The sequence below is a fragment of the Sturnira hondurensis genome, unplaced genomic scaffold (assembly GCF_014824575.4).
Source record: "Sturnira hondurensis isolate 20B ecotype Veracruz unplaced genomic scaffold, ASM1482457v3 Scaffold0010428, whole genome shotgun sequence".
Lineage (NCBI taxonomy): Eukaryota > Metazoa > Chordata > Mammalia > Chiroptera > Phyllostomidae > Sturnira > Sturnira hondurensis.
The window spans coordinates 2,607,151-2,627,500 of NW_028083059.1; the positions used below are offsets into that span (position 1 = coordinate 2,607,151).

Consider the following 20,350-nt stretch of genomic DNA (forward strand, 5'->3'; position numbering starts at 1 on the left):
TCAAGTAAGATAAGACATTGACCATAGATATTTGAATTCTGGCATGTTCAGTAATAGTTTTCTTCATGCTTTGTATCAGCTAATACAATAAAAGAGAATATTGGATGTAAATTTTAAAAAACCATTTGAAATAAACATGCTGTGTTAAAAAATAATTTGACTCTGGTATTGTACTCTGTTTTTGAAAACCATACTATTTGCTGGGAATATAAGACAGAAAACTGTACTTGAACAAGAATTAAATGAAAACCATTCTATTTTATTAGGGAACGATAAGGAGTAGGTGCCATAAGGGTTTTGCTTGAGAGGAGAAAAGAGTAACCTCTTCCACTCAGTCAGCCAGATAACACAAGATTAACATTTTGGTATATTTTATTGTCTTATACTCTGTGTGTATATATAAGTATACACAATTATACAGTAAATAAAAATGTGTTCCCTTTTACTTCCCATTGTAAATATTATCACACCATTACTTAATATTTATTATCTTCATACCAATATTTAATATTTATTGTCCTCATTTTCTACAGCCTTTTATCATGGAAAATTTCTAACTGATAGGAGAGGAGAGTATAATAATCCCCTATCGCTCAGCTTCAACAATGGCCAATGTTTGTCGAGTCTTATTTTGTTAGTTCTTCTTTCCAGTTTTTGTTTTGATTTGCTAGAGAATTAAATAAATCCCAGACATTAATTACCATGATTTTTATTTATTTAATAGCATTCAGAATTTAATCATTCTTCTAATGGGCATTTCATATTTTTTCTAATTTTTTGTGATTAAAATAACACTTTTAATACTTGAACATAAATGAACATAATGATGACCATCTTTACATACAAATCTACAGGTGTTTCTGGTTATTTATTTATTTATTTAATATTCTTTTTAAAAATATATTTTATTGATTATGCCATTACAGTTGTCCTATTTCCCCCCTTCATTCCCCTCCACCCTGCACACCCCTCCCCCACCATTCCCCGCTTTAGTTTATGTCCACGTGTCACAAGTTCTGTAGATTCTATATTTCCCCCACTATTCTTGCCCTCCCCCTATCTATTTTCCACCTACTGTCTATGCTATTCTCTGTACCTTCTCCCCCCTTCTCCTCGTCCCACTCCCCTGTTGCTAACCCTCCATGTGATCTTCATTTCTCTGGTTCCCCTCCTGATCTAGCTGTCCTCTTAGTTTGCTTTTGTTTTAGGTGTGGTTGTTAGTAACTGAGTTGGCTGTCCTTTCACTGTTCATATTTTTTAATCTTCTTTTTCTTTGGTTTAAGTCCCTTTAACATTTCATATAATAAGGGCTTGGTGATGATGAGCTCCTTGAATTTCATCTTATCTGAGAAGCACTTTATCTGTCCTTCCATTCTAAATGAAAGCTTCGCTGGGTAGACCAATCTTGATTGTAGGTGTTTGGATTTCATGCCTTGGAATACTTCTTTCCAGCCCCTTCTTGCATGTAAGGTGTCTTTTGAGAAATCAGCTGACAGTCTGATGGGAAGTCCTTTGTAGGTGACTGTCCCCTTATCTCTTGCTGCTTCTAAGGATTCTCTCCTTCATTTTCATCTTGGCTAATGTAATTCTGCTGTGCCTTGGTGTGTTCCTTCTTGGGTCCAACTTCTTTGGGACTCTCTCTCTGAGCTTCCTGGAATTCCTGGAAGTCTATCTCCTTTGCCAGATTGGGGAAGTTCGCCTTAATTATATGTTCAAATAAGTTTTCCACTCACGGCTGTTCCTCTTCCCCTTCTGGTACATACCCCTATAATTCGGATGTTGGAACGTTTAAAGATGTCCTGGAGGTTCGTAAGCCTCTCCTCAGTTTTTTGAATTCTTATTTCTTCATTCTTTTCTGTTTGGTTGTTTCTTCCTTCTGGTCCACTCCCTTGATTTGAGTCCCAGTTTCCTTTCCATCACTATTGGTTCCCTGTGCATTTCCCTTCATTTCACTTAGTTTAGCCTTCATTTGTTCCTCTAATTTGTGACTAAAATCAACCAGTTCAGTCAGCATCCTGATCACCAATATTTTGAACTGTGCATCTGATAGGGTGGCTCTTTCTTAGTTGCTTAGAGTTATTGGCTCTGAGGCTTTGAGTTCTTCTTGAGCCATAATGTTTTGTTCTGTTCTCGCCTGTTATGTATGCGGGGTGGAGCCCTAGGTGTTCACTAGGGCGAGGCAGCTCAGTCGCTCTATGTGATGCTATATGTGGGGGCGGGGTCAAAGAGGGGCAATGGCGGTCTCCTCTCTGCTGCTTTCCTCAAGCTGCTGGGGCCTGCAGAGTCTGTCTCACTGCTTGCTCCTTCGCCTGGTTTATCTGTGCGTGAGTGTATGACCACGTTCAGCCTGCCACCTTGTACCCTCACTGGGTCCGCCCTTGCCACCCCTTGCCACCCCACGCCTGGGATCCCGGGCCTGTGCGCCTGGGTTGGTCTGGCCGAGTTCTTCTGCACAACCCTGCTCCACCAGCTGCTGGCTCCGCCCCTCTTACTGGTCTGGCTGAACGGTTGGTTGTTGTCAACCTTCCCTACGGTTTAATTTTTTGTGTCTTGGTTGCGTTTTTGTTACTAAAACTTTGCTATCTTTAAACTTGGTTGTGCGAGGAGGCGCACAGTGTTTCCACCCACACGCCTCTATCTTGGCCAGAAGTTCTGATTATTTTCTAAAGCTGTACTTGAAATTGCTGTCACTAATTTAAAAGGTACGAACCATTAAAGATTATTTTTTGTAATTACAAAAATAATATACTTTAATTGTAGACATTTTGAGAAATAAATTTTAAAAACAGAAAAGAAAAATGACATCAGGTTGTTTCCAAGGAATCCCTGTGTGTTAGTCTTTTTGCGTTGCTCTAACAAAATACCATAAGCTGGGTGGCTTTTAAACAGCTGAAATTTATTTTTATATTTCTAGAAGGTGGGAAGTCTAAGATCATGGCAGATTTTGTGTGGTGATTGGTGAGGACCCACTTTCTGGTTCATAGATGGGCACTTTATTGCCGTGTCTTCACATGGGGGAAGGGTCTAGGGATCTCTCTAGGGATCTGTCTCTTTCATAAGAACACTGATTTTGTGCATGAGGGCTCCACTCCTAACCTAGGTACCTCCTAAAGGCCCCACATCCTACTACCATCATCTTTGGGGGTTAGAATTTCAATGTATGCATTTTGGGGGTGTACAGAAATTCAGATTATAGCACCCTACAGCCATCTATCAGCATTTCGTTAGTTTACTTCTTAGTCGAGAGTGGGAATGGTTTCAGTGGTTCTCAGAGGCTCTGCCTAGAAGAGGGCAGTCGTACTTGCAGTTTTGTTGATTTATAAAGTGTAAGGTTTTGTAGTTAACTAGCAACTTAAAACCAGCAGCATTCCGAGTACTTACCAGAGAGTAGTATCTAAAGCATGTTGTCCATGACTTTTTTGGTATATGGTAGATTATTCTACTAGTTCAAATCATTCTGCAGAATGCACAGACAGGATATCATTCTGAACTGTATTCCATTTCTACCTCTGCAGAATTGTTTTTACTGAACTATATGATATATAAATTAATATGAGTCTGCTGGTCTTTTTCATTTGATGTTTTTGAGAATCAGTCCTGAGAAACTTGCCTCTTTTTACCATATGAAGATGCCCAGGAGAAATTGCAGTGCTTTATGTACTCTATTGGCCTCTTGCAAAGTTAAAGAAAGGAGACTGGAGCCTTGGCCACATGGCTTAGTTGGTTGGAGCTATGTCCCATGCACCAAAAGATTATGGGTTCGATTCCCAGTCAGGGCACATACTTGGGTTGGGATTTGATCCCCAGTTGAGGCATGTAATGGAGGCAAGCGATTGATGTTTCTCTCTCACATCAATGGGTTCTCTCTCTCTGTCTTCCCTCCTCCCCCTCTCTGTCTCTCTCTAAAAGCAGTAAAAACATATCTTCTAATGAGGATTAGTTTTTAAAAAACTGGAAATGTAAGTGTGGTTTATTTCTTCATGTTGTGCTTGGTGGCTTTTAGGTGAATAATACAAAATAAATTACTATCTCTGTGGAAAAAACCAGTTAACTTGAGCATTGTTTAACAGATTTTTAGAGCTGACCCAATTTTATTTGGACCTGCATTTTGTTATGAATAGGCAAATAAAAATAAGTGTGACAGAGATTGACACTTTAAAAGTTATTTAGGAACACAGAGGCCTCATCAATGGTAGTGCTTTAAAATGATTAAATATTTGAATTTTCCTTTTCTTTCAGTTCCTGGAATAGATGGAGGTGCTTTACCTGATACCAGTCTCACAGATTCCTATTTCAGCACTAGCTTTATTGGAGTCAACGGATTTGGAAGCCCTGTAGAAACAAAGTATCCCTTGATGCAGGTATCATTAGTATGAGTTTATATGGCACAAAACAGGAAAGTTTATTCTGGGGGTGGGGAGCATTTAAAGTCTTCATTTATTTCTAAATGTGTTTGCAAGGAGATGGGATATAGTTAAGCCATCTCCTCTCCTTGTAGGGTTAGAGTCAGGGTGAACTTTCAAGGGTGGGAGTGGGGTTGGGATGACCATGGAGTATGTAGAGGATAGAAAGAGACTAGTTGCACTCCTCTGTGTGTTTCATGGTTATGGAATGGAGGCCTTTCATGGTGGAGAGACATCATAGGGGTTTGGGAGTATGTTGAGAATATATAGGACATGTATAGAGAACAGAGAATAGCCTAATTTTGCAGAATCTATAAGGTGCATGAAGGATAATATGCATTGGGAGGACATATTAAAGAACATTATTGGCTTTATACATTGCCATTTTAAATCTTCCTGCATAGATACTGGAATTTAAATTTTGTGGACAAGGAGACTTAGTAGTTATATATGTTTTGTCTAGGCTGATAAGTTAGAGATGTGTAATTCAAAATAGGTCTGCAGCTTTGGTTTTAAATACCTGGCTAGTGAGTAAAATTTTCATTTGATGTGTTACACAGAGTATTTGGAAGTCTGCATAGATTGTTGTAATCCAAGCATCAGTAATCAGAATATTAGTGATGTGATAAATGGGCGGGAGGGGAAGAAGCAAAGAAGGTCAGTTTTAACTTTTCAGTTGGATATTCTTTATTCTAGTGATATTTTGTGTATACATGTGTACATATATTCTTTTTCAGAGAATGACTAACAGTAGCAGCTCCCCAAGCCTTCTAAATGACAGTGCCAAGCCATATGCAGGCCATGGTAAGATGTAGTTCCTTTTCCTCTTTCACATGTGTATTTCTGACTCCAAAAGCAGTATGTCCATTGTGGAAATTTTGAACACTATGGACAGGTGTCAGGAAGAAAATAAAAATAATTGATTATTTTATATTCGGATAGCTATTAAGATTTGTATTCCTGATATATATAATACATAACTCTTAAGTATATATGTACATAATAGTACTTTGATTGATAATTATAAATTGAATTCTCTTGTTTATTTTCATAATTTACTGAACTATTTTTGTTCTATTATGTATTTATTTATTTATTTGTTTCCATTTTTTAAAGATTTTATTTATTTATGTTTAGAGGGGAAGGGAAGGAGAGAGGGAGAGAACTATCAGTGTGTGGTTGCTTCTCCTGCATACCCTGCTGGGAACTGGCCTGCAACCCAGGCATGTGCCCTGACTGGGAATCCAACCGCAATCTTCTGGTTTGCAGGCCCACACTCAATCCACTGAGCTACACCAGCCAGGGTTTGTTCTATTTTTTAAAAAGAAAAAAATAATTATACTCCAATACTTGATTATGTATATGAATCTGTGTTCATATTTTGAGTTATTTCTTTTGGAAACATTCTTAGATATGGAATTATTATTTTGAAGATTATGGACATTTTTAAGGCTTTTGATGTAGAAGTTCCAAATATCTTTTACTATTTTATTTCATTTTTAAAAAATATTTTATTTATTTATTTTTAGAGAGAGAGGAAGGGAGGGAGAAAGAGAGGGAGAGAAACATTAACATGTGGTTGCCTCTCATGTGGCCCCCACTGGGGACCTGGCCTACAACCCAGACATGTGCCCTGACTGGGAATTGAACTGGGACCCTTTGGTTCCCAGGCCGGTACTCAATCCACTGAGCTACATCAGCCAGGTTTTTCCTATTTTAAAAATAAATGTTCAAGGGTGATTTTTTCAAAAAGTATGTAACAAATGAGTATTAATACTCTGTATCAGTAAAATGTTAACAATTATTAAAAAATGACATCAAGAGTTTGCATGTTTATTTCCTGTGATAGACATTTTGTGCGTGTGTGCCAGTTCTCTATCACTATTTGGAAATTTCATTCTTTATTTCTTCTGCTGTAGAAAACTAGAACAACATGTTAACATATTGGATAAAAGTATTAGAGACTAATTTGTAGTATTATAGTATTTTTTGGCATTCCCAATGAGTTTATATGCTGATTTTTATACTCTTTTAAAAGTAGCATAAAGGATAAATGCTAGTACCTATTTTAAGTGCCTTGAATGTATAAGTTACATAAAAAGTATTTATATCTTGGTATTTTATTAGTTTATTTCTGTTTGAATTATTAGTTACATTAAATTAATGTTAGTCTATTGAAGGACTACACTAGGAAAATTGAGGCATAAACAGCCAGAGATATTAAGCAGTAATCTCTGTGTACCGCATTGTGAAGACAATTAAGGTGTCTTTAAATGAGACTATGTACTATACTTTTAAAGGATTTTACAGATAATTTAAAGAGAAACATAAGATTAACTTAAAGGTCAGAAATGAAGATAAAATATTTTAATGTATATCATGCACACCTTTTCAGAAACTTTTCTGACTTAAATTTGTAATTTCTGGCCATAAAGTAATAGAATCTGAATCTATAAAATTTTCATGTTTGTGTTTTATAACTTAATTTTTATCCTTTTTAGTAAGAATATCAAATATCTGGAGTTAAACTGAAAAATATGAACTATTTTGTAGAGTAGATGGTTGTAGGGCCTTGCCTGAGTGTTAAAATCCAAGTCTGATCACTTAGAGTCTGATCACTTCCCCCTTCACCCCCCTTTTAAATTTTTCCTCATGATTTAGTCTCTAAACATTTATTGTAGGTAGACTTTCTTCATAAACACATTCCGAATGTGTTTATGACATGTTTAAGAGTCATCTCTTTTTGTCTCCATTTGATTTTTCTTTTAGCTTTAAGCAAATAGAAGCATCCTAATCTGCGTAGCTTCTGGATAAATGCATACTGAGTATTAGCTAAATGAAGTATTCTTCAATTTGTGTTTCATTCACTCATAAAATATTTGAACATTCATGGTATGTGAGGCATTGAGTTGAACTCTTAGTGTAGTATGTGATTATCATTACTTTCGTAAGCATTGCAAAGCTAAGCATTTATTATTAGAACTGTGGGTTACTGGGATTGTGCGTGTGGAAACTTATGTGACTTACCTTCCAGATCCTCTAACTTCACCTGCTTCATCCTTGTTTAATGACTTTGGTGCCCTCAACATCTCTCAGAGAAGAAAGGTAGGTGAAATTGAAACTTTGAAGCTAAATGGAATGTAGAGGTGGCATTGGTGGTTACCTTCATCATGGTCAATATTCTCTTAAGTGGGGAGAAGGCTTTTTTCTTCTGTTTACTCTTTTCTTGTTATATATCCCCTGTATGTAGAATTTTATTTCATCTCTGTGCATGGACTAGAAACGTTTTATGTAAAGGCTTGAAATCCTTTGGTTTATTTTTGCTCATTTTCCGTATTTAAGATATTCTCCTATTAAGATAACATAGATTTTAATGTTGTAGTTGCTGTTGATGATTCATTCATTTTAGGTACACTGATCATGTTTTAACATTATTTTCTGACTGCTTTGTCTAACTTTCAATGATTTCTTCCATAATTTAAACTTGTCGTTATAAGGCAAACTTAAAATCTTCAACTTTTCATAATTGGCCCAACTGTTTAAAAATAGTTTAAAATTTCTTTTCTTCCCATACATTTTTATTTTATTATATTGAATTTATTGGGGTGACATTGGTTAGTAAAACTAAAATCTCTTCATACTAGAAATTTAATGTAGTTTTATTTGAAATTGAGGTTGACAGACCTTGCATAGATTGTTTTTCTAAAGATTTTATTCATTTTTTTAATAGAGAGGGGGCGGGAGGGAGAGAAACATCAATGTGAGAGAGAAACATCTATTGTTAGCTTCTCACATACCCCAGACTGGGGACCCAGGCTGCAACCCAGGCATGTGCCCTGACCGGGAGTCAAACTGGTGACCTTTTGGTTCGAAGGCTGATGCCCAGTCCACTGAGTCACACCAGCCAGGGCAACCTTGCATAGATTTTGAGGTTAGTCATAGGGACTGATTCTGTGACAGGTAAAAATGGAAACTTATTATAGTTTGATGCCTTTGAGTTGTAATGAGAATTATTATGTTAATATTAATAATCAAGAGGGGTGTTTTGGGGGATTAGGATCAATAGCAGTGAAAGATATTCAGGAGGTTATAAATCTTGGTGGAAATTACTATGAAATTAATAATAATTAATTTTCCTAAGTAATGAAAGACCCAAAAGAAAAGAATATTAATTTTAGAAAACTGATTGAAGCTTAAGATACTTTTAGTAAGTATCTGATCAGAGGGTAGTGTAAAATGAAATTCAAAACAAAAATTTATGGGGTCAGGTATGAATTATATCAGTACTGCATATACTTAGTATTATCTCTGTTTTGAAACAGGAGAACAAGGAGGTAATTAATTACAAAATGCTTTTAAGCATTGAGAATTGATAGATGAAAATATATGTATATACTTCCTTGTAGGCTCTCACCAAGAATGCATTTACCCTTGCTTTATATACAATTTATATTATTTGAAATATGTAGTTTCTAAATCCACATGGTACAGGTTGAACAGAGTTGGACACAAGCAGGCTCATTGGCAATAGTGAGAAGTGATAATAGACAAAGCCTGTCAGTATGGAAGAAAACAGTAAAATGCTGAAAAGCAGAAAACAACCTAGAAATCAAGTTATCAGGACCTATTGGATTGGCCAACCCAAAAGTTTGTTTGGTATTTTCCTTAAGATGGCTCTAGTAACACTTAGTTATCTTTAACTTCATTCAAAAAAATTTTGTTGGATCGTATTGTGACACTTGTCATATGAGCATGCATTTAAGAAAATCAAAATTGATAAGTTTTTGTGTAGGCATTTTAATATTGAAGATAGAAGAAAGTAAGTGCCATTTTTGGCATATTTATGCTTTACCATTTGAAGAAATGTAAAAATGCAACTGAATGCAAAAAAAAAAAAAGATTAGTACAGTCTGTGGAGAACATGCTGTGAGTGCTTTGCCAGGTTTTGTGTGGAACATTTCCCACTGGGTGATGCTCCAGGGTCAGGTAGACCAGTTGAAGTTGATAAAATTGAGTGATCAAATCAAGACATTAATTGAGAACAATCAACATAATACCACGCAGGAGATAGACAACTTACTCAAAATATCCAAATCACTAAAGTTACTGGTGAAAATGAAAAATGTGTCTTTTATTTTATAGAAAAAACCATATGACTTTTTGGCCAACTCAGTATTTAGTTTAGGGGGAAAGAGAAAGCCTGTAAGTGGTCTTAGGTGTCCCTGTAATGACCTTTTCATTTTCACAGCCTTGAATTAATAATTGGTTAACTGTGATAAGCAGCATTTCTGATGTATGAATAGAAAGTTAAAGTAAAATGGCAAATACGAGTATTCCTAATATGAGGGTTTGGTTCACTGTATCTTATAGCTGAAATTTATGATTTAGAGCTACTGATGTTATTTTTGAGAAAGCAGTAAAGTTCCTGAAGATCAGAGAAAGGAAGATACAGTGCTTATTCTTTAAAAATGTGTTTTAGTAAAGGAAAATAATAAAATGTTACTACAAATGTGACCTCAGTATTTGGAGAGATACTAGAATATATCCTAATGGAAGCAGATTAATATTAGTGAGATGAGTACCTTGCTGCAGTTTTTGAGGCCCTGGATCTCTAGCTCTGTAGTCCTGGGCCAGCTTTCTTTCTAGACTGTAATCTTCACATTCGTGAAGTTGATGAGCATGGCCTGGATAATTGCTTTCTTTCATCTTTGAAATTCAATGTCTTTCTAAACTGAAAGGACTTTATGTGTCAGTCTCTACTTAGAAGTTCAGGGTTCACAGAATATACAGGGTCTGGTGGAAGTAACTTGGCTTTGATGTGGTTGGTAGGGTAATAATACTGGTGTAGTAATTTATAGTTTTAATTGAACATTTCATCTAAAATGTCATATGGTGTTCTTGTGTGTGATATTGTGATGTTACAGAATTACATGCTTATGATTTAGTAATAAAAGATTTTGTAATAAAAAGGTATTACTTGTGCTGGATCCTGTATTTTAGAAGGACCACATTTTCTTGCTATTTACATCTAAAAAAGTATGTAGGGGCATAGAGTTTTTCAGTAGTGGGTTATGTGTATATATTCAGTAATCTGTGAGGGTACAGGTTGCATATATTTTAAAATTATTAATGGTTGAGTTGAGAAGGGTTAAAATCTCTTGGTATTAGAAATACTCTTGGCATAAGAATATTGCAAACTAAACATTGTGAACTTAGGGCATTTTATTTTGTTGTAACTTATAGTGTCTGTTTAATGATGTAATTTCAGTGGAAATAACTCAAACTTACTGTAAAATAATTATGTGTTGATCTAAGCAGGCTACCATGATTACTCAGTGACATTTTATTTTATAATGATATTAGAGAAGAGGTAGTTAGGCCATGCTTACTGTTTACTACTCTTTTATAGCTAGTCGGGTAAATTTTTTTCTGGAAATCTCAGTTGGACCGATTCCTGGGCCAGGCATGTTGCTTTTTTTGCCTGTCAGTGTGTGAATTATTGGGCTCAGATCAGTTAGTATTTTTACTGTAGGCAGTCTTTCATGTGCTATGTGGAGAATTTAAGAATGGATTGATATTTTTCCTGCTTCCTCAAATCTAATCGAAGAGGCAGTACATGAACCTACTAGAGAACATTTATACAGCAGCTTGTTAATTAGTGCCAATTTAGATATCTGATGATTGCTAAGAAGCAGCGAGTTCTCCAGATCCAGAACAGTTTATGGAGAACTTATATAACAATTTGATAATGCAGCAACATCAGATTATATGATTTTTTTCTAGCAATTCATCTTTATTTTATGAAAGTATAGGACCGTGATATAGAGAAAAAATTTTTAAAAGTGATCTTTCACAATTACATTTTTTCACATTAGGAATACATAATTATATAAATAGAACAAGTAACTCTTATTTATTGTCCACCAAGGGTGGTGGTGGTGGTGGAAGAAACTGAATTATGACTGTATAGCCTGTGGGGAGTTAAGCCTCCAAAACGCTGGAGGTGGAGTTTTCTTTAAAATGGGAGTTAATGTATTACATCAATACATGAGGAGACCTTAACAGCAAGATAGATAAGGTTGAGAACTAATATGATAGGAAAAGACTTGAGAGTGAATCACAAATGTCATCTAGTTAGCAGTAAAATTTTTGGTAAGAAATCTTTAGGGAAAAAATCTTTATAGTAAAGTTAGATGTTGAAGTACAATTTCTTAAATGAAGTGATTCAGTACTGTGACATCTTGCTGACTCTTCTTGGTAAGCTTGTGAGTTTTTATGCAGGGCATCCCCGGATAATTGAGACAAATCCTAGGAAAAATTTAAAAGGTAGTGTCTGGCATTCTTGGCTTCCCCTTTTATATCTTGATCCCCACCCCGCGGAGCCCCCCCCTTCAGTCATCTGTCTAGTCATTATCCTATTCAGCTTCTTCTCTTCCTACATAAAGGCATAAAATCCTTTAGTGCCTGTCATTTACTTAATTGTGCTTTAGGATGCTATTTCCATCATTATACAGCTTTACCTAGGCATTTGTGCATTGTGTTTCTAATAGTGGGATAACAGATTTTCAGTTTTGTAAATTTTTTAGGCTTCATAACAAGCTAAATTTTGGGGGGGTTAGGGGATGGGAATTTCTGAAGTATCATGTTTATTTTTTTCTGTTCTTGATTTTAAAACTCCTGGTAGGATAAGGGAGGGAGAGTCAAAATGGTTGGCTTATCTCAGGGTGTTTTGTTTGTGAGGAGATTTAGGTGGTGGAGGCCCAGTTCTGGATTATTCTGCTTGAGGGGAAAGTTCATCGGCAGGACTTTCTCTTCCTTCTCTGTCTCAGTTTGGAACCTCCTTCCCGTTGTTCTTTCTTAAAAGCAGCTGTCCCTAGTCCTACAACCTCTATTACAGACTTTCCTGATGATACATATTGTATGTTTTCTGATTAATTTGATATTTAAAATTTTTTGTAGCATTTCTGTTCTGATGTCTTCAAAAGATGATTTTATATTATTTCTACTTGAGGGAATAAAATACGAAATGACAAACTGGAAAACATTTATGGTAGAGTTCTTTTATGGAGAAAGCTAAAGTAATAATCTGGAATCTAAATCCTTCCTTAATCCTTCTGGTTAGGTCCACTTTGGAACGTCTAACTAAGTTAAGTATTCAACATATTTTCTCAAATATTGTTTCACTTAGTATTTAGATTTCCAGGTCAGACACATCAGTATCTTTTTCCTGTAAGATAGCTTTTTCCTGTTAGTATTGTGAAGTAAGGTTTCTATGAAAACTTGTGTTTAGGGTTCCAAATTAATACACCCAGAGCTATTCTTGTACTGGAGTCAACTCCGCTTCTATTCACCTGCATTGCCAGGCTGTGGGAGTGTGCACTATCCTACTGTAGCCGGATGTAGGGGAGGCTTGAGATTTGGAGATACACGTGGGCCCCTTATGGTAGTTGGTGGAGTTGTTGGAGTCCAAGTTCCCACAGGGGAGCACCTATGTATGGTTCCTTTTGTATAGCTTGCTCAAAGCCTATTAGTGAGTTTTGATTTCTCTCAAACAGCAAACAGTAAGAATAGTAATAACTCGAGAGTACTGAGTAATGATTAAGGTTTTAGGGTTTGGAGTTGGAACCAGGCAATCTGAATTGAAAGTTAAACCTTTCTGTTTCTTCATTTGAAGAATGAGAGAAATACTTAGTACTTACTGTGGAGAGTGGTATGAGGGCATTTCCTGTCACAAAAGTGCCTAATAAATGGCAGCTATTACTGGAAGTAATGTGGTGTTAGCCAAACCTTTCTAGCCTAATTTATTTAATTGTTGTTGAATACATGTCTGTTGCTATTCATTCTGGATGCAGCTGTATTGGAATTGTCCACTGGAAGAGCTGCTCTGAGGATATCCATCTTTGAGGTTTTTAGGCCGCTACCACAACATTGCTTTTTTGCCTTCTCCCTGTGTAGCTGTTAGCTTCTCAGACATATTCTTTAAATTTGGTGACGATCCATCTGGGCTTTTTTCACGGTGTAATGACAGACCGAAACTTGATTTCATTTATATTGACAATGATTTTCTGTGGCTGTTCCAGGTAGTATGGTAAATGTATTCTTTTATAAATGAAATGTTTGACGTTTTATTATTAATTACCCCAACAGTTCTTTAAGAGATTTATTTTTTGCATTTTACAGAGTTAGAAATGAAAGTTATGAGAGATCAAAGTAATTTACCAAGAATGATACAGATAATATCTAAATTTCAGAGGAAAAATCTCTCAAGGGCAATATAAGAAGGGTAAGATTAGTGAGTGTTAAGTGGGAAATGGAGAGAACTAGTGGAGGTACCGATAATGTGCAGAGGAGGAGATGAGACATTGGTTGGCCTGTGTCTGCTGCTTTTGTCCATTTATGTGGTTGTCTTTGTAAATTTCTATAAACAGAGTTTCTAGGGCAAGAATATGTAATTAAATTTTTTATAATTGCCAGATAACCTTTTAGAAATGCTGCATAAATTTGTATTCCAACTCATAAGTTCTGTTTTTTATAGCTTTGAAAACAGAGGTGGAAAATATTCATATCCTTGTCATTTTATAAGCAAAAATCCCTGTCGTTTAAATTTGATTACTGGTGCTGTTGAACTTCTTCTCTTTTGTGTTGTAGTGTTTCTTTCATGTCCTTTGCTCATTTTCTGTTGGGCTATCCTTTTTTAATTCATTGTTAGCTCTTTGTATATTTGATTTAAGCCACTTCTCAGATGTTCTAGTGTATTCCCCCCTTTTGTTTTTTTGTCTTGAATTTTACCAGTAATTTATGCTGTCAGTTTTGAATGCCATACTTATTCTGACTATCTTATTAAGTACATTTAGAAAAAGCAAAAACATTAAGCTCCTTTTTCTTAAAATAACACCTTAATTCCCTGTTTGATAAGTTTGTGATTTTTGAATTGAAAGGACTGTCATTGTTCTTATGTAAATGAATCCACTATGATTTTTATTGCTAATAATCTATAGTAATCAACTTCCCTAGCAAATGGGCATGTTCTTTTTTTTTCCTGCATTTTAATTGTCATAGTTATGGTTTACCTCCACTCAGTCTATTCTTTTCTTAAAATACTATGCAAGTAACATTAGATTTAAACTTGTTTTTTAAAATATATTTTATTGATTATGCCATTACAGTTGTCCCATTGCCCCCCTTCATTCCCTTCCACCCTGCGCACCCCTCCCCCACCATTCCCCCCCTTTCGTTCATGTCCATGTGTCACAAGTTCTTTAGATTCTGTATTTCCCATAGTATTCCTGCCCTTCCCCCTATCTATTTTCTGCCTACCGTCTATCCTACTTATTCTCTGTACCTTCTCCCCCCTTCTCCTCCTCCCACTCCCCTGTTGCTAACCCTCCATGTGATCTCCATTTCTATGGTTCTGCTCCCCATCTAGCTGTCCTCTTAGTTTGCTTTTGTTTTAGGTGTGGTTGTTAATAACTGTGAGTTTGCTGTCCTTTCACTGTTCATATTATTTATCTTCTTTTTCTTAGATAAGTCCCTTTAACATTTCATATAATAAGGGCTTGGCGATGATGAACTTCTTGAATTTGACCTTATCTGAGAAGCACTTTATCTGCCTTTCCGTTCTAAATGAAAGCTTTGCTGCATAAAGCAATCTTGGCTGTAGGTCTTTGGATTTCATGCCTTGGAATACTTCTTTCCAGCCCCTTCTTGCCTGTAAGGTCTCTTTTGAGAAATCCGCTGACAGTCTAATGGGAAGTCCTTTGTAGGTGACTGTCCCCTTATCTCTTGCTGCTTCTAGGATTCTCTCTTTCATTTTAATCTTGGCTAATGTAATTCTGCTGTGCCTTGGTGTGTTCCTTCTTGGGTCCAAGTTCTTTGGGACTCTCTGAGCTTCCTGGAATTCCTGGAAGTCTATTTCCTTTGCCAGATTGGGGAAGTCCTCCTTTATTACTTGTTCAAATAAGTTTTAAAATATGATAGTTTCCATAAACAAAGGCTCAGTTTTGAATGAGTTAGAGTACTCCATGTTGAACTTCCAGGATAAAGATGCGCTTTATCTAAACAAATTAGGAGTTCAGTTGTGTACTTTCTGTACTTCATTTTAGTTGGTACTTTGTATGTAGTGACTTCTTGCTTTTGTTAAGAAATGGCTTTCCAAATTTATGATTGAAAAGGAATTTTCTGTTGATTTTTTAAAAGATCTCATGAGAGATTTTTATTTCAGAGGCTTCTTTTTTTAAGTTTGTGGTGCTTTAGTGTTTGATACTTTATTGCCATACTTAAACACCTGGACTGAAACAGCATGCCTTTTATGTATAATATGTAATATTGTCTAGTTTTAGCTTTGGGGATTTTGAGTTAGTTTTTACCTAATGGTGATAGTTCAGTAAAACCTATGGTGCATTTACTGCTTGGACTTGGAAACTAGTAGGTCATTCTGAGATTGTCCGGTGAGTTTCTATACATCCAGCTCTGATCGTTGCACTTACGAAGTCTAGTAGCTGATAGTAAGAACTTGGCATCACTGGTGATTCTCCCCATTTTCCTAGGAAGTAGGGGTTAGGAATGAATTTGCAGAGATGAAACTAGGATTTTTACCCACAAACATGTTAACTGGCGTTTTAAGCTAAATTTAACCAGAACTATGTAATTTCCCCCAATTCTGTTTAATTCCCAAGATTTGTTCTCCTTGCATTTTGAAAATGGGGAGGGAGAGCTGCTTAAGTTATTTCCTTGAAGTCTCTGAGTTATTGTTTCTCCTTGATCTCATCCATGCCAGTTAGATTCAAAGAGAAATTGATTCACTTAGGAATTTTGGTTATTTTAGGATTAGCTAGAATAATGTTCAGATTATAATAGGTTAAGGAATATTATAGAAGGGGGAATAGATTTCTTGGAATTGGAGGCAGAATTCTATAGTTAAGAGTACAAGCACTGGAGCCCAATCTTATGTTAGTTGTGAGATTATGGGCAAGTTATTTTAACCTCTTCTAAGCTTCATTTTTTTTCTGTGAAATTGGTATTATAGTAGAGTCATTCTCATAGAATTATCAGTATTAAGTATATTAATGGGTATAAAATGCTTGGCATAATGCCTTGTGCTTGTCAAATGGTGGTGGTTGTTATACTCTTGCTTATGACTCTGTAATTTAGAAACAGATTTATTTGTTTGAATGTGTGTAAGATTAGTTTGATTAACCACTACCTTAGTTTAAGTTCAGTTATAGTAAAGTGCATTTTGAAGATACTCAACTTGAAGATTAAATTTAAGCAAGGATACACATATAAAGAAATCAGAAGGGAACATTTTCTTAATCAGTGAATAAACATTTTAGCATGGTGGTTGGTTTTGATAAGGGACTAAAATTCATGTAAAAACTTTTATGATTATTACAGTTGATAGTTTATTGTAGAAATAACTTTCATGACTTAAACAAACATTTTATTCACTTTCACTTAAAATATTTTAATAACTTGGCATGGTATTTTATTTCCTCACATCTTGTATTCTGGTTGCATTCTGAAGCAAAAGAATAAAAGAATTTGCAGTTTGGTGTTTCAGTTCTTTAGGAATTGAATGTAGTCTTGCTTATTTAGCAACAGTGTACCAGCTGGTCATTTTTAATGACAAAATGCCATTGTAATATCGAAGTTTTAAGAACAGAAGTAATGACTATTTTGTAGGTTTTCTTAAATGTACATAGATAACACTGGGGTACTTTTCCCCCAGGCTCTGATTCACAGTAGAGCTTAAAAATACATTTGTGTGTGTGTATCCTGTTCTGCTATAATTGATATAATTCATGTCACTGTTTACTTAGCAGTATCCTCTCTTTTCATTGTCTCATTCTTTACATGATTTGTGTATTAACTTCATACAATAAAAAGCCTTTTCTATTTATAGATGCTTACTTATCCATGAATCTTTAGTAGTGATGGTCTGTTTTTCCATAAACTTATTTTTTGTAGACATACTCACCCACCCTTCCCATCCTAATACTGTCTTTATTTAAACAACGAAAATGTAAGGAACGTAATATACAGGGTCTGGCAGAAGTCACACCATTGAGTGTGGTTGGTAGGCTACAGAATGTCTCACATGAGATGGACAATGTTAGAACATTTCACCTAAAATGTCATAGGGTGTGCTTGAATGGGATATTTTTATGTTACAGAATTACATGCTTATGATTTGTAATAAAAGATTTGGTATAGATTGCCAGCAGGGAATTATTTGTGCTGGACCCTGTATTTTTGTGAAAGGCCCCTCCCTGGTTTATGATAATTCTTGGGTTTACTATTCTAAATTAATTAGGTGTAGGAGCTGTTAAAATCCAGGTGTTTTAACACACCAAATAAATTAATAAATTAGGTAGAGGTAGTTCCTGATTATATGGAAATTAATTTATTTGATTTAAAAGATTGAAATGGTTTTCATTATATTAGGGTCTTATTTTTTTCCAGTGAGTCTACATTGACCACTGATGGCTGATGGGATTATAACTTGTATTTATTTCTCATCATTACAAATGTTGTAAAGTATCAGAATATTTACTTCATTGAGGGAAGAGCATTGGGAACCAGAAGAGGCTATAAAAGAAATGCAGGTTTATTTTCAAATAAATATATAGTAAATTATAGGCCAGAGGTTTCTATTAGTGGGCCCTTGAGTGTGGCAGGAAGTAGGTTGCTATGTTGTTACTGCAAAAGAGAATGAATTAATATAGTCATTAAGCACTATTTGAAGGGAGATAATATTTCATATATGGGTACTGCTGTTTTCCAAGTATATGAAGATATTCTAATTCATAAAATGCAAATTATTTTAAAGTATTCTATTTATAGCAATTTTAAGTCATATTGTTTTAGAGTACAGATAGTTAAAGCACAGTTACTATGTTTTGGATGTCCAAAGGAGGTTCTTAAAAATCAAAGCCTTGGAAACTTTTTGTCACAGGATAACAGTTTGATTTCTCCCATTTATTACTAATGATAGATCATGTAGTATAGCATATGGTTGGTGTGAAGCATTGTAGAGATGAGGTTGTTTTGCAGTTTTACTCAAAGAATTGTGCACTGAAAATTGGTCTGTTACTTGCTAGCTTTAACTACATTTTCTATACAAACAGTGTTTATGGGCTTTTCTTTTGCTAGACTGAATTTTTAGCGGAAATGATAGAGCTTATCATTATTTTTCTAAGAAGAGCAAAAAGCCTTATGCTGAAATGTTGAGTGAATGAATGAAAAAAGGTGTGTGTGTGTGTGTGTGTGTGTGTGTTTGGAATTTAAGTAGTCCTAAAAATTAGCTTTTATTGTTCTTTGACATAGACTAGAGATTTATCTTATTTTTTTTTAGGAGTGAGAGTAGACTTCCCGTAGTCCTAAACCACTAGCATGGGGTTTTACAAATTAGGGCAAAGATTTTCGAAGAGCCAGGGCTTTAGGGGCTCTGAGTAATGGTCTTGAAGGCTCTAAGGATCTTGGTCAAGACATAAGAAGTCGGGTTGTAGAACTATTGAACCGCTGTTCTTTTTTATCTTGGAAGGTGACCCCAATTTTCATTTGCACCACTAGTTGTTTCTTATCTGGGTCTTTTTCTCTGACATTCTCTAGAACCTTCCTTCTCAAGGTGTGGACACCAGACCAGCAGCACTAGCAAGCAGTCTTGGGAGCTTTTTGGAAATTCAGAATCTCAGACTTCATACTAAGTCAATTGAAATAGAACATTTATTTTAACAAGATCTCTATGATTCATATGTTTGTTACAGCTTGAGAAATACTAATGTAGAATACATCACCAGACTTTTTTTTACCATTGAAAACTTTCGTTTAAGCCCAAAGTTTTTTAAATGCCCAATAAAAAGGGTAAGGTAAAAGTGTTTTCAACTACTATCTTATGCAGTTTTTTAGATTTTGTGAAGAATGATAAAAAATCAGTCACTTTTGTAGTGAATCTTGAGACTTAAAGTAAAAACTGTAGATATATGAGAGAGAGAGAGCGCGCATGTGCGCGAGCACCAGTTGCAGGCTCTGCTCTGCTGTATATTTTACCACAGGAAGAAAAAGAGACTGGGAACTTTGATGTACAGTACTGACTTACAGGGAGGTGGAACAGAAAAGTTGGTTATTTACCAATAGGATGTGGCATTCTGAAATGCTTGCACTTCATAATAACCAGCAGGCTGGACTGACAGGGCTATGAAAGGAGGATCAATAGGGAATGAGCCTGTCTATCTATCTGTCTGTCCGTCTGTCTGTCTGTCTCTATCTACTTGACCATTGCATTCTCAAGATTGATCTGGGAGAGAATTGCTGGAAGTTAAGGGAAAGGGAAGTGGAATGGTTGCTTTTATTGGTTCTGGATCTTACAGAACACAGAAAACATTAGAGGGTTAACTTTAGGGATAAGCAAATATTTCCCATAAAATTTTGTGTGCCCCTTCTTATTTTTTCACCTTCCATTTGTCTTCTCCATTTCCCTTCTCTATTTCCCTCAGTTCCCAACCGTTTTTGTTTTACTCCTTATTTGACGATATGTTTATTCATTTGAGAGAGAAAAAGAGCAAGAGAGAGAGAGAGACAGACAGACAGACAGACAGACATCAGCGAGAGAGAGAAGCATCCTGTTGGTTGCCTCCTGTACATTCCTGACTGGGAATCAGACCTATAACCTTTTGGTGAACAGGATCATGCTCCAAACGACTGAGCCACCCAGCCGGGGCCCCAACAGTTGATTTTAGCCTAGCAGATCTTCCTCTAACCATTAGCCCTCTATTCCCCATTTCAGTTTCTTGAGTTCACATCCTTTAGCTAGACCAGTGATTTGCAAATGGGGACCATTTTGATTTTCCAAGGGGACATTGAAGATAGAAGAGTTATTTTTGGCTGTCATAACTGGAACTTTGGTACTACTGGCATTGTGGGTAGCGGCCAGGGATACTGCTAGACAT

The 20,350-nt window shown here is 35.7% G+C and overlaps 1 protein-coding gene across 6 annotated transcripts in view; it reads left to right on the top strand.

The window, feature by feature from the left end:
• Nucleotides 1-20,350, top strand: part of PAN3 (poly(A) specific ribonuclease subunit PAN3) — a 138,623-nt gene that overhangs the window by 20,573 nt on the left and 97,700 nt on the right. For all 6 annotated transcript variants that reach the window (XR_005068363.1, XM_037058890.1, XM_037058891.1 and 3 more), the window contains exons 2-4: nucleotides 4,240-4,361; nucleotides 5,141-5,207; nucleotides 7,438-7,508. Coding sequence is in view for 5 of the 6 variants with exons in the window: in XM_037058890.1 (XP_036914785.1) it covers nucleotides 4,240-4,361; nucleotides 5,141-5,207; nucleotides 7,438-7,508 (260 nt within the window). In the remaining variant the exon portion in view is untranslated. The remainder of the gene's footprint in view (nucleotides 1-4,239; nucleotides 4,362-5,140; nucleotides 5,208-7,437; nucleotides 7,509-20,350) is intronic.